General features: G+C 40.0%; 1 protein-coding gene across 3 annotated transcripts in view; it reads right to left on the reverse strand.

The window, feature by feature from the left end:
* Window positions 1–14037, reverse strand: part of GPCPD1 (glycerophosphocholine phosphodiesterase 1) — a 35778-nt gene that overhangs the window by 18960 nt on the left and 2781 nt on the right. For 2 of the 3 annotated variants that reach the window (XM_060272399.1, XM_060272401.1), the window contains exons 2-6: window positions 10926–10999; window positions 9465–9561; window positions 8547–8631; window positions 3277–3352; window positions 726–764 (exon numbers count right to left, since the gene is read on the reverse strand). In XM_060272399.1, the coding sequence (XP_060128382.1) occupies window positions 726–764; window positions 3277–3352; window positions 8547–8631; window positions 9465–9561; window positions 10926–10974 (346 nt within the window). In that variant the 5' untranslated portion in view covers window positions 10975–10999. The remainder of the gene's footprint in view (window positions 1–725; window positions 765–3276; window positions 3353–8546; window positions 8632–9464; window positions 9562–10925; window positions 11000–14037) is intronic. The other variant, XM_060272400.1, reaches the window with a different exon arrangement.

The raw sequence follows: 14037 nt of genomic DNA on the forward strand, positions 1-14037 counted from the left end.
CCTTTTCAGCGGCTGGTCCACTGTCCCTCAGACCTTGTGGGGGGCCAGACTATATTTTGAAAAAATAATAATGAACAAATTCCTATGTCCCACAAAAAAACCCAGAGATGCATTATAAATAAAAGCACACATTCTACTCATGTAAAAACACACAGATTCCCAGACCATCTGTGGGCTGGATTTAGAAGGCGATTGGGCTGGATCTGGCCCCCGGGCCTCAGTTTGCCTACCCGTGGTTTAGCTTTTCATCAAATCCTGGCTTATCATTATGTCTGTAAGAGGAAAAGTGGCTTAAAATAAACTCAAACCAAGTCAACTTCAAACTGTGAGTTATGAAACTGGCTTGTTCAATATGCCAAAGTTTATTTTAAAGAACTATTTCTGGTTAGTACATAACAAGCCAGGAACCAGCAAAAGAAAAACTGAAACCTGATTTATGACTCCTGCTAGCAAAATGAAAGAGAGGAGTGCTTACGTCAGAGTCTTTGCTGGGGCTCAAAACAGATTGGCTTTACTGTTAAAGGCAAACCCTCCCACTGTGTGGAAATCCACCAAATCGCATTTGAGTTTCCAAAATCAACCTTGAACATGTGCACCAGGGAGAGGAAATTTATTACCATCCATTTTAAATGGCTTTTAATTCACATTTGAAGGCACTCTTCCTACACAAGGCAGCTTACAAAACTCCTACACAAAAACACAAGTACAATAACAGTGCTACTTACCAACAATTCCAAAGTGCCCGTCATCAACGGAAATATCGTCTAAAAATGAAAGGTCAAACAGTGAGAGAAGTTCACATTCACAGGCTACAAATTATTGCGACTTTAAGCCACAATCCTACACATACTTATTTGGGAGTAAGTCCTATTGAACTTTATGAGACTTTCATCCAAGATGGCATGTGGAGGACCACTTTCTCAGTAATGGTTCTACTTTTGCACTTAACCATTAACCGCTATAAACTAAAACATTTAAAAAGAAAGACAAAGCAGCAGCAAGTTTACTGCAACCTGCAAGATACCTTGAAGCTTTGTTTTCTCGCTAACATTATCTGCAGGCAAACTTAGCATGATGTACAGTACTTACTTCAAAATGAGCTATGTAAACTGGAAAAAGGATATTGCATTATCTTGACAATATATAATCCTAATTGCTATTATGCTAGAAAGATAATGCTATGTTACTAATGTGATAGACATTAAACTATCTGCTAAGCAACCAATAGTTCATATAGAAATCTTCTGAGTTTACGATTAAAAATGCTTATTTGCTAGAAACAATAGTCAAAGTTTCACCTTCAATCCATGCTACAGAAAGGTAAAAGTTGAAAAGCTTTAGACATGGAATAAACTAATCAATAAACAGAATTATTCAGAGTTTAAAGCTGAAGTGTAACCATCTAATATCAAAAGCTCAGTTTCACCCCCATTCATTTTCAGGTGTTATTTATATTAGGTCTGAACTTTCACCTGCAGCAAAAGAGTTGTGGTTTTTTTGGCCGTACAGGGGAAAAAAATCAGTTTGGAATAATCCCGTGAGGACCTCAAACTTTTGTGTGACTAATTTCCTTCAAGGTCAGAAGGACTACTTAGTTAAAAATTGAGAACAGCCACCGGCAGAACGTTTTCAAGCAATGTAATTTCTCTCTAATGAGGTTATTGGGTCTTAAGTTGTCTAAGGCACCACTCCCAATAGGATTGCACTGTAAATGAGCTAAGTCATGGTGTGCACATCTATTCAGAATAAAGTCACCCTAAATTCAGTTAGATTTGCTCCTAGGCAACTATGCAAAGGATTGGAGATAGAAGGAAAACCCAAGTTCATTCACTTGAAGCCCATAAATGAAGAGTATGGACTTCACTTTCAAATACAGTCGTACCTTGGAGGTTGAGCAGAATCCATTCCGGAAGTCCATTTGACTTCCAAAATGTTCGGAAATCAAAGTGCGGCTTCTGATTGGCTGCAGGAAGCTCCGGCAGCCAATTGGAAGCCGCGGACACCCTGTCGGACATTCGGCTTCAAAAATAGTTCGCAAACCGGAACAGTCACTTTTGGCTTTGCTGTGTTCGGGAACCAAAAAGTTCAAGAACTAAGCTGTTCGAAAACCAAGGTACGACTATAATGCTATTTAGGTGGGCACATTTCCATTCAATTTTTTTTTAAAAAAATGAACGAAACAAAATAAGCCAATTGCAATCTTTTCAGGTACAGATGCTCCAGAGAAGACAGTATGTAACAACAATCACCTTATTGAACCACATTCGGGAGGAAGAACATTAGTTTAGACATGTTGCCTTTTGTACTGTTTATCTCGAATAAGCACAAAAAATATCTACAATATTTATCCTGTACAGTGGAACCTCAGCTGTCGAACATAATCTGTTCCAGAAGACTGTTCGACTTCCGAAACGTTTGACAACCAAGGCACAAAAGGCGGCCTGCAAAGTCAATGGAAATTTTTTTAAAAAAAAATGCAACGGAAGCCATTAAGACTTCCGAAAAGCATTTTAAAACGGAAGCATTTACTTTTGGGTTTTCGGCGTTCGAAAACCGAAACGTTCGGCTTCCAAGACGCTCGAAAACCGACGTTCCACTGTACTTATATTATGTCCTATTGTATTCATGAATATGCTTATGATAATGTTTCAGAAAACCTCCAAGGCAAAAATAATCTCTCTTATGAAAACAACTGGCACTCTGACTTAATGTTAGCCACAGTCAATTTATGGTTTCCACCACAGAGAAATGGTCTGTAAAGAACAAAAAAAACCATAATCATGAACGCTTAATCTCAAAGCCCAGTGACTATTGTCAATAACGCTCATCTTAAAATGTCCTGTCTCCTCCTTTTAATGAAGACTCCGGGGGTTCACAAATTCCTCCTCTGTCTAGTGAGCATGGCAAGCCTCAATGCAGAGGATCTTCAAAGAGCAGTACTGTACATCAGCTGGCAAGAGCCCTGCATGCAGCTTTGAACTCGGGAGGAGGAATGGGACTCATCCATGTCACACCTCCAAAGCCCAATGTGAAATCAACAGGCAGCTCATCCTCCCCAGCAGACAGCCAAAATTTGTGGACCCCTAAAAACGGAAGGCACAAATAGAATTAACGTTTCAAATCCATACTAGTTTGTTCACAAACACTTAATGGTGCCTTTGTAGCAGTGGTCTTAATCTTAATCCTACAAAATATTATCAACTCCACTAGACCGTTTTGCAAAATATTAGTAATCTTATGCATATGCCTCAAAAGAGAAGCAGTTCATGCCCATACCTAATGGGGTTATTGATCGTGGTGGTAGATGAGTCTCCCACTTGTGAATTATGACTTGGCATGGACCACCGGTTTTCTGTAATTTAAAAGTTAAATGTCTGCAGTAATTTTCGTTAAATCCTGATTTATTTATCTTTTAACCAGTGATGCCATTTACAATCCTTTGTGAGCGTAGTTTACTTATGCCACCTTTGAAGCACAAAGCTTTAAATTTAATTCACACCATGTGTACCATAATCATTGATGTCATTAAGATGCATCTCATCACCCTATGACAAAAAACCCTATTCAAATCACATGTCCATCTTATATGAGAGGGGTGGGGGTGGGGGTAGGATTGCAATGGCAGCCCCTTAAGTCTATCCTCCCATTTCCCCTTCATCTATGCATTCAGCCTAAGTTCTGAACAGAGCCTGCATGTGTCAGTCCTGCTTGGAGGCTAGACGGAACATGTGGAAGTCAGGATCTAGGCGAATGGATCCAATCCCATGCACAGACCCCACTCTACAGGTCCGGATGGCTATGTGAGCTGGCCTAAGCGGTGACAAATTCTGACAAGTGTATGACAAGTGTAGGGTTTTCCAGTATAGTTGCAATCGTCATACATGTTAACAGGCCAATTCTGGAACAGCCGTATGGGTATAGCTAGTCACAAAAGAATTGCAAACGCATTCTAAGTAATTTGGGCAGTAATTGTTATTGCTTTCTATAGTGCATCAGACACTGAATGACCCAGAGCACAAAGTCTGCACAGCATACCATAGCCCCAAATCTCCTGCACTTATATGCAGATACAACACTCCACCCACCACTGAACCAGCATAGGAAACAAAGGGGACCCAAGGCTCCTATTCCACATGCTGAAGGAGTCTTCGGTTTAAAGAAGGGCTGCTTTGTGCTACTGTGCCAAATATGTGAAAATTTCCTGCTTGTATAGAAGAGTTTTCACAAGAATAAGAACTGCATCATAAACCATGTAGTACAGCTCTGTATGAACTCCTGTGCAGTTGTCTGAGGAAGAGCATTAGCAGCTATTTGGATCCAACTCATTGCCTTGAACACAGTGAAAACAAGAGGCCTGAATTTCAAAATGAATGCCAATAATAAAGTTGCTTAAACACACACACACACACATTCCTGGATTGTTGTGTGTTTTTTGTATATTTTTGGTTAAGGGGAGAGAGAATGTGTATAACTCAGAAATGAACAAGGCAGAGGGCTAGGTGGGGGGGAATCATTAATGTGTGTCTTTCAGCTTGATCATGCTTGCTTTCTGCTGAAATTTCTATTCAAGAGTTGGGTGCTCAAAATTTGCCATTTTGAGGGTTTGCAGCTGATTGGGGGTATCTGCAAACCCCCTTTTGGCTGAGTCATGTCTTTACCAGCCCCCCCTCCAAATCTATGATTAGATGTAGTACAGGTGGGCGTGGTTTGGACAAAATGGCCTTGTGAGTCAAATGGGGAGAACTGGCCCACAGGCTGAGGGCTCCCCACCACTGACAAAAAGTAACCCACAGGGTGGCTAAGTGTGGCATCAGAAGCCAATCACAGTGTGCTTGTTTTCACATGATGCAATTTCTTAGTTGGCATCAAAAATGAGCCCCATGTTCCCCTGAAAATAGTAATGAAACTTCTTGAGATGTCCATGTCTCAACACATATTTTTAAAATGTCCAAGAACACATAAAAATCATCCTAAAAATAGAAACTGCCCAGAATCCAGATAGACTGTAAACAAGTTGTACACATTACTAAGTTTTGAGAACTCTTTCTTCTTCCCACCCAAGTGTATGCATTCACAGAACACAGTACTCCTAAAGAATCTACTTGAATTAGCAAACATTTATTTCAGAACCTAAGACTGCAATTCTAAACACATCTAGGGAGTAAGCCCCACTAAAAATAGTGAGACAAAGGGTTGTATCTAATGCTGTTCACATGCATGCAGACATACACTTTCTAATGACTCTTCTTCCTCCTGCAGTCCCAAACATCCCCAATATCTGCTCCAGAGGATTCCCAAGCCCTCCAGAGCCGATCCTGAGGGTGTGAGGGGGACTGCAGGGGGAGGAGAGGAAGCTGAAATCCCATTGCACAAGTGGAAATCCATTCACGCAACACTGGATTCTGCCCTTCCTTCCAAGTACAAAGCACTGAATTGTGCTTCCACCTACAGTTATTGCCATCAGATTAAAAATCTATTTAAGAATCATATATTTTAAAATCAAAAGCACAGCTTAATTCACAAAGACCCAAGACCATTTGTTCTCACTTCAGACACTGGGAACAATAGTGTCATCCATACAACATTTGCTGAGGTTTTATAAGTTCAAAATATAACAATTATTAGTATTGTTATTTTATTATACCCCACCCACTCTGGGTGGTTTCCAATGCATATAAAAACATAATAAAACATCAGACTTTAAAAACTTCCTGATACAGGGCTGGCTTCAGATGTCTTCTAAAAGTTGTATAGTTATTTATCTCCTTGACATCTGATGGGAGGGTGTTCCACAGGGAGATTAGTTTGTGTCTTTGAGCCATTAAGCCCATGTAGTTTATTAAATTAAATGTTTGTACACCTGGATCTATGGTCATACAACACGCACCAAATAAAATAAATCATTTGAAAATGAAATATGCTTTTAACCTATAAGACAGTATTATCTTTTGTGGACATTGTGTTATTCAGTAGCTAAATCAGAATGGATGGCATATGCACCCCAAATGAAATTGATTTGAAAATTTGAAAAGAGTTGTGCAAGCAGTTTCAGACTGGAAAGACTTATCTTTTCTAGTCAGTATCTATGGCTGCTAGCAAAGTGGGTGGGTGGGATTTTTGTAAGAGACTTGTAGAAACAGATGATTAACAACAGAAAGTTAACTTCTGAGTTACCAGGGTCAGGTAATTTTCTAAGAAAGCGTAAGGATCTCCCTTCCCGCAAGCACAAATAAATCAAGATAATACAACAGAAGTATGGGATGGGGTATAGAAAAATATTTGCTTAATGTTTCTAAGGAAAGTGTCATATAAAAAGGAAAAGGGCTTCCTAGAGAGCCAACAAGGTGCCAGCTATTTGTACTCTGCCTATGGTCTCTTAGTGTTATTTTATTTCTAAAGCAAAGGAGTGGGGCTGGTGAGAGTGAACTGCTGTCTCTCAAGCTACGATAGATCACTCTCGTGTCCCCCAATGTTGTTGGACTAAACCTCCCCAAATCCCGTCTGTTTAGCCAGTAGTGAGGGACTAAGGGAGTTGGGGAACAAAGTTGACGTATACTGCTCTAGATTCAAGAAATCATCTTGATAGCTTTCTGCCCAACTTCATCTAAGCAATATGAACTATTTTTACAACTGGGAAGTTAGGGAACTGTAACTATTCCCAATAATAACAACTGACTACATACCGGTAGCTGTTATCTGCCCCGATTTAAATTAGTCGAAGACAACTTAATGAGAAGTTTAACAGCAGTCACAGAAAACAACTCAGTCTCCTTAGTAATAATATTTAAAGAAGCACCATGTCAATTATCTCATATATTTGAAAGTAAGATGGAGTCATACATTATACATGTTAGCAGAAAAATGACACTTGGACTACTCAAATTTTAAACCAGGCCTATGTTTAGGTTTACATATTCAATCTTGACAGGTTTTTTTTATCATGTTCTAAGAAATCGGGAAAATATATTTAGTGTTCTAAATGCACTCCTATCAATAACAAATTTGTGATTCACCTTCTAAGGTGTTAGTCACAACATCATGGTAAAATCAGAGATTTACCACACTTGTGTTTAAAAGTTTATATAAAAATAGTGAACCTGTTAACTTGCCCTATAAGCATTAAGACTGCAATCAGAAAGTCTGTTTTATTTCCTGGTTCATGACACTTGATACATTTCTGTGTATAAAAACCCCTTCATTTGGTTCTTATCTCAGCCTTAGTCTAATTGTAGGCAGCTTCTCAACTTATAATAAAATGCTAATGTTTTGCAATGTATTTTTAATGTTGAACGCCACCCAGGGATCTTTGGATAAAGGGCGGTATATAAATTGAACAAATAATGATAATAAGGACTACAATACATTCCAGTCATTAAAACCAATCAGGGCTAAGTGAAATGACTAGAAATGGGAAAAATGCAATAGGAAGAGCCATTTAATGAAGGCACTGACCTATGATTATTAATGCAATATACAGGAGCATTTAATGTTACACTTAACTTATGTTAGTCAGTCGCCACATTCTACTTTGTGTTCTTAGTATTGCTCCTGCTTTCAGCTTCACCGTATTATATCCTCACATGGGAACAATACATTCTTTATGATAGAATAACCACCCCACAATAAAAATGCACGCTTTTGCCAATATCGAGGCTCACAGTGTCCATCAATATGGCCTCTTTCCATATGTCTCTACTCTGCTATTCCATAAAATTCATACTTACCACAGAAGACTCTGCATCACACGGAACTTACAGTGTGCACAATACAGAGCACCTACTTAAAAGGAAACAAACTCACCAAATACATTCTGTGAAGTTTGCATGTATTACAAGGGAACTTGATTTACTTCAGATTTTTTTTCTTAAAAAAAAAACCACTATGTTGTAGTTGAATTCTCTTCCATACTTTAGACATTTGACAATATTTAAAAGGGTGTGGGCAGAAAGGGATAAAATCTAACTTTGGCAAGGGCTCTGGCTTATGAGTCCACAGGCCTTCACTGATTTCTAGTGTGTGCTGCAAAACTACTTAGGCAAAATCTAGCTACTTTCTACTGCTGGACTTACATTGCTAATATGTTAAATGCTTGTGCCATGTTTAAAACTCTTTAAATACAGGTTACAAGCAACAAGAAATGTTTTGGAATGCACCAGTTAAGCTTGATATGCTTCACGTTCTACATCTTTCTTACATAGAAAGCACTTGGGCACGAAAAGCACGAGACTTGCAGATTGCGGCATGCATCAGTTTACATACGTATTTTGATCAGCACACAAGCTGGGAAGCAGTGACTAGCTGTGGTTTGCAAATACTGTGCAGAAGGTTATATGCAGGCAACCTCTCGACACAGAAAATTCATGGTCTCATACACAACTGCTTTCTGGGTAAGAAGCTTTTACTGAAGTTAAAAACAGGAGAATTGAATTCAAAATGATTCCAACAGCCTACTATACTGTGGGCTATTTCCAAATGCCATACCACTGGGAATTTATCCTTAAGAGTGAGTCAACAAGTTATATTGGTGCTTATTGAGGCATACGTACCAGGGGTTCTAAAAAGGTCCCTTGAAAGTATCGATATTCAATATCATCTCCCCTAGGAAGTTGAACGGTAGTTCTCCATAGCAGACTGCAGAAAAGTGTTTTTGAAAACATTTTAGAAAAGATATAGGATGGCTGTACAACAATGACACTTACTTTAAAAATCCCTGTGTGCGCACACACCCCTCGGAATACAAGGTGTCTGACATATTCTTCCATGTTATTTCAAAGGGCCATTTCTGCTGTGACACTATGTATTTTAAAAGCATGCATGCAATTCGCTCCACATGGAAAAGGAGTGGTGCTCATTCATAGCACAGTGATCCAATAAGGGCTGAGTTCTCAGATATATTTGAGAAAAGCAGAATCCCCCCTCCCCAAGTGCAACCACCACTATGATAGTATTAAAAATTTGAACTTAGGGACCATAAAGCAACATCAGATTTGTCTCTTATCGAGAGGCAAGAGGAAACTGCTGGGGTAAAGAAAATGAACAAGATGCCTACTGCATGCAAAGAGCTCACTGTGCAGCTTTCTGAACCACAATGGAAGGGCCTGGGGAAAAGGTGACATTTGATGAAGGTATGCAGGGGTAGCCAATGGACTACACCCCTCATTATCTTTGACCAGTGGTCATGCTACTGGGGTGATGGACACTGTAGTTAATGTGTTACGTGGGTGAAAGTACTTTTTTACAGGCACGCTTGAAACAAATGTGAGCAATTCAAGTGCTTATGCAGGGTTGAAGTACAAACCAAGCCAGAAGGGATAATCCACCTCAAGTGTCATTTGTCTTCTAGAATGAGGTGCTCAGAAGTTGAGGTAAAGAACAGTAAGTAGCACTTGAACTGTATAATTGGCGTCAAGCCAGCCTGCATGCATGGTTGTGTATTTCAAAATGTGCTACTGAAAGAAACTTACACATCACCAGCCTCCTCCTCCGGCTGTAGGATTACTGCAGATTGGGGATCCCAACTTCCCAGAGAATTGCAACTGCCACATATTGCCAAAACTTCTCCTAGAAAAAGAAATATATACTAGAAAGCATACAATAAAGCTTCTGAACATTTAAGAGTTTTCACAATACACTTTTGCCGAAATTATGTAACGTATCAGGCCCACACTAAGAACAGGCGCAGACTCAAAATTATTTAACTTCCAAACTGCTTTTCTTTTAAGAATATTCAAAACACTATCTGAAAATTGTAGAACTAAACAAGCAGCAGGAGGAATTTATGTGCCTGTCCAAGCACACCATAAGGCAAAGCAGACCTAAAAGGGGGGGGTCTCTCTAAGAGTTGCATCTCATGAAGTTACCATGGGTGGAACTTCTGCTCACTCTCCTCCTGCCATGCCCCCATCTGCTCCAGGGGTTCTCCTAATCCCCTGGAAGAGATTTGAAGGGACATGGGCAGCAGAAGAGTGAGGGATAGATCTCTTGTACAAATGGAAGTTGTTCCATCCACATAATTACTTTTTTGCATTCAACTCTCAGTCTTTCTCTCACTCAGAAATCCCAACAAAGGGGTGCTAAAGCCCTCTGGGAACAGACCTTGCACATGTATCAATCTGTTAGGAGATAACTTTTAAACGCTTATTTGGGAGGGGGGGTGCTAATTAGTTACCATTGGTTCACTAAAGCAGGCTGTTCTGTAGTAACAAAGCGAGGACTGAAGAAAAGGAAACAGATAATTTGTACGTACTGTGAGCCTGGAAAGTGGCAACCTAAGCATTTATTCACTGCAGTGAAATACCATTCCCAGCACTACTTGATACACACATAGCACTATATGGATCCACCAGGGGGAGGGGGAGGGGGTGAAGAGAGGTGAAATGATATCCCAAAGCTGTGTACAAGCTGCTGGTCAGCCTTGTAGGAACACTTGTGCAACACATTCTTACACTAAATAAGTCTTGTAAGCATTTATACAGGTCATGCGTACTAAGCTAAAAACAGTCAATTGACTGTTATCTGAGACATCAATAACTTGTCTGCTGCCTGCTGAGCTTGGGCCATTATGTAATATTTCTGAACATGTCACCTGGCAAGGTAAAAGGATTGAGAAGGTGACTTGGACGGTACAGTTGTTATGAGATCAATGCAGCTTTGTTGGCAGAAAAACTTCTCACCCTATTCTAGGAATGAGCTGAGCTCAGCAGTGGAGGGTGGAGATACAAAGAGAGTAAAAAGAGGGAAGACACAGACCTAGGAAGCTGTGTGAAGAGGACCAAGTATGTAGGCTACTCAAAACTTATATCTAAAGAGGAACGGAATACAAGTGGGTTGGGAAAAACAATGGTGCCAAAGTTTACAAGGGACATGAGCATGCATGCATATGCTTGCATGTCAGAAAGTCAAAGCTTATTACAAGTGTTTTGTACCTGGTAGGGGTATTCCTCTTACTTCAAAGGTAACGCGGCAAGGTGACATGCTTGTGACTGATGTTCAACGGCTGCTGTTGAGGAAGGGGGCAAAAAAAGCACTAGTTTAGGAGCAGGTCATTTCTGTATACATCTCAATAGTATACCTTAAAAAACCCCAGTTATACTGGGGTGGGGAACAACCCTGAGGGCCACATTCCCTTCTGGAGAATCTTCCAAGGGCCACATGCCAGCAGAAGGTGGGGCCAGAGGCAATTTGAGCAAAGAATGCAAATTTTACCTTTGCACAGTAGGCTAGTTTCCACACACACTCACATATCCTTCCCCATCTTCCATGCAGACAACCAAGAGAAATTACAGTATCAGAGTTCAGGGACACATTCAAGCCAGGCAAAAACATTCAAGATGTGAAGAAAGGCCAGTGAGGCGTATGGCCTGAGGAAAATTATGAGAGCCAGGCAGAGGCCTAAAGGGACACATTTGGTCCCCAGGCATCAGTTTCCCCACCTGATTTATATCCAGACTTTAAAGATAAAAAAATACTTGTAAGGTTGCTTACAATCAACGGAAACTCTGCCATGTGTGGATTAAATTTCAGTTTGTTCATTCCCACCCATGTCTGGGGACAATTCTGATACTGAATCAGAATTTCCAGAGATTAGGAGCTGGAAATGAGAGGCAGTACTGAGCAGGGCCTGCTGACAGATGGGTAGAAGAGGTTAGATTGGAGGGGGGGCAAGACCAGCAGAGACCCCAGATTCTTGTTTTCTTTTTCTTTTTCTAAAAAGCCACTCAGCTGGACATTTCTGAAGGAAGTTAGAGAGCAAAACATGAAGGCAGCTCTAATGCTTCTGCAACTCAACAGGCAGCACCGTTGCTAAGGACACTTAATCACTGTTGCTAAGCCACCAGAGGAAGGAATGTGGACCATCCCCACCAAAGAGGGGGGGCAGGTCTCCCAGAGCAACAGAAAAAGCAGGAGAAGCTGGATGCAGGAAGGTACTGGGGTATGTTTGTTAAAACACTTTCCTGGAGCAAACATTACTTTATTTACTCTTAGGAGTGAATAAAACACAACTGGCTGGTTTTGGTATGTTTTACTCAGAAGTACCTCCCTTGAAATAAATGATGTTTCCTTCTAATGAGAATATATATATATATTATAGCACCCCCATCCCCACCGATTTTCCATGTCACCCCAGGCAACCACTACTGGTCTGCTTGTCATCACTGAGCTGTTATTTATACTACATCCATAAAACAATTGACCTTGCGGTTAAATTTCCTATGTATTTTAATGCAAATATTCTTTAAAATCAAGGCAGGCAACATGTTTTGAGTGCATATATGTTTTGTATATTTGTATCTTGATTTTCTTCTCAGGAGCTCCAGACTGTGTGGATTGCCTTCCCCTTCCTACTTTTAGCATTACAACAGCTCTGTGAGATAAGCTAGGTTGAGTTTGTAGTTCAGGCACCAAAGTGGTCAAACTACACATTTAGGTATGTGTACAATTTTTCTGCTTGTTGCTATTTATTGGGGGTCAGCAAATTTTTTGTTTGTTTGTTTTGGTACTTTGCTGTAAATATCAGGACTATGAAACCCTCCAGTGAAAGCAAGGAGGGTGCTTTTCTGGCTTTTGTGTATGTTCTGTGGAGATGCATGGAGATTCATTTTGCAGTCACACGTGCCTTTGGAAACATCCTGAAGAAGTAATATTCTTTCAGATCATGTGCTCTCTGTGGACATCAATCAAGCTGCACTACAACTATCCACACAAACTTTGTGTAGCAGAGAACAGTGGTAGGAGTCTCTAGGGAGAGTTATTAAGGAAGGAGAAGCCACAGCTGCTGCATCTGATGAAGAGAGAGGAAGAAGCAGCTGGCCTGGGGAGACTTCAAAACATCACTTTCCATTCTTATTAAAATGTTTTATAACTTGATCTTGAGGAGAAAACGTCTGAGTAGCTGACTTTTTCTTAAAAACAAAACATGAAGCTTAAAATCAAATAGTGAAAGAACGGCAGCATGCGTGCGCACACGCACACACACACCACGGTTCTAAAATGCCCATACAGTACAATTATAAGCCCATGTGCTCAGCAGTTCCGCTTTGGACAGAAACATAACAAAATGCAGAACTGGCTTTGTGCAATAAGGAGGGGGGATGAAATCGATTAAAATTATGTTTCTTGCATGGTTTTTTTTTAATGCAGCTGTGTCGTAACATTAGGTTGTAGACCTGGTAAGAATAAACCCAATGAAATTAATGAACCCAATTTATCCATGACCACTGATTTCAATGGATCTACTCTGAGTAGAACTGCACTGACTACTACCCATTTTCTTTAAAGTAGAACTAATATCCATTGGTGGAACTGCATAATTTCCATGACGTCGGTCAAAGGATCTGTGTTCTCTGCAGGATTTGTAACAGCAGCATCCAAGTTATTTCTCAACTGATAGCTCAAAGTGTTGACAAGACAACTTCTTCACATAGAAAAATAAATCAACCAGAGTATTTATGGTTCTGATGCTGCATTGCAGCACCACAGCCTACTCAAGTTCAGGAGGGAGAATTGCATGGTATCAATGCAGAATGCTACTGATAAACTGAAATGAAGCATTTGTTTCTTTCAGATATAGCCCTATAAAATTGAGGTGCTGAATTATATTCTACAACAACAACAAAAGGGATATGCTTTGAGGAATACATATCTTAAGCCAGAAAAGTATTAACTAAGGGTGAAATCCAGTGGCATATGAGCAGAACAGAACTTTACTCACCAACGAGACTTCACCTTCCTCTCCACCACCATCATGCCAAATAACCCAAATCTGCTTCAGATATTAGTCCTCAGGTTAGAAAGTCTATCTGGTACTTTTTATACAAGAAATACATGGTCTATATACTGAAGCTTCCACAATCCTGAGCCAATGCGATTAATCTTGCTTAAAACAAGTAAGACTGAGATATACAAAAAGGAAAACAGAATCACAGGTAAACCAACAAATCCCAATGACTGTCTACTGTTTAACACCATGTTTACAATACAGTAGTATCAAATGCAAATGTATGTGCACATTATCATCAATCTTCTTTTAAAAAATGG

This window comes from Zootoca vivipara, chromosome 3, assembly GCF_963506605.1.
Source record: "Zootoca vivipara chromosome 3, rZooViv1.1, whole genome shotgun sequence".
Lineage (NCBI taxonomy): Eukaryota > Metazoa > Chordata > Lepidosauria > Squamata > Lacertidae > Zootoca > Zootoca vivipara.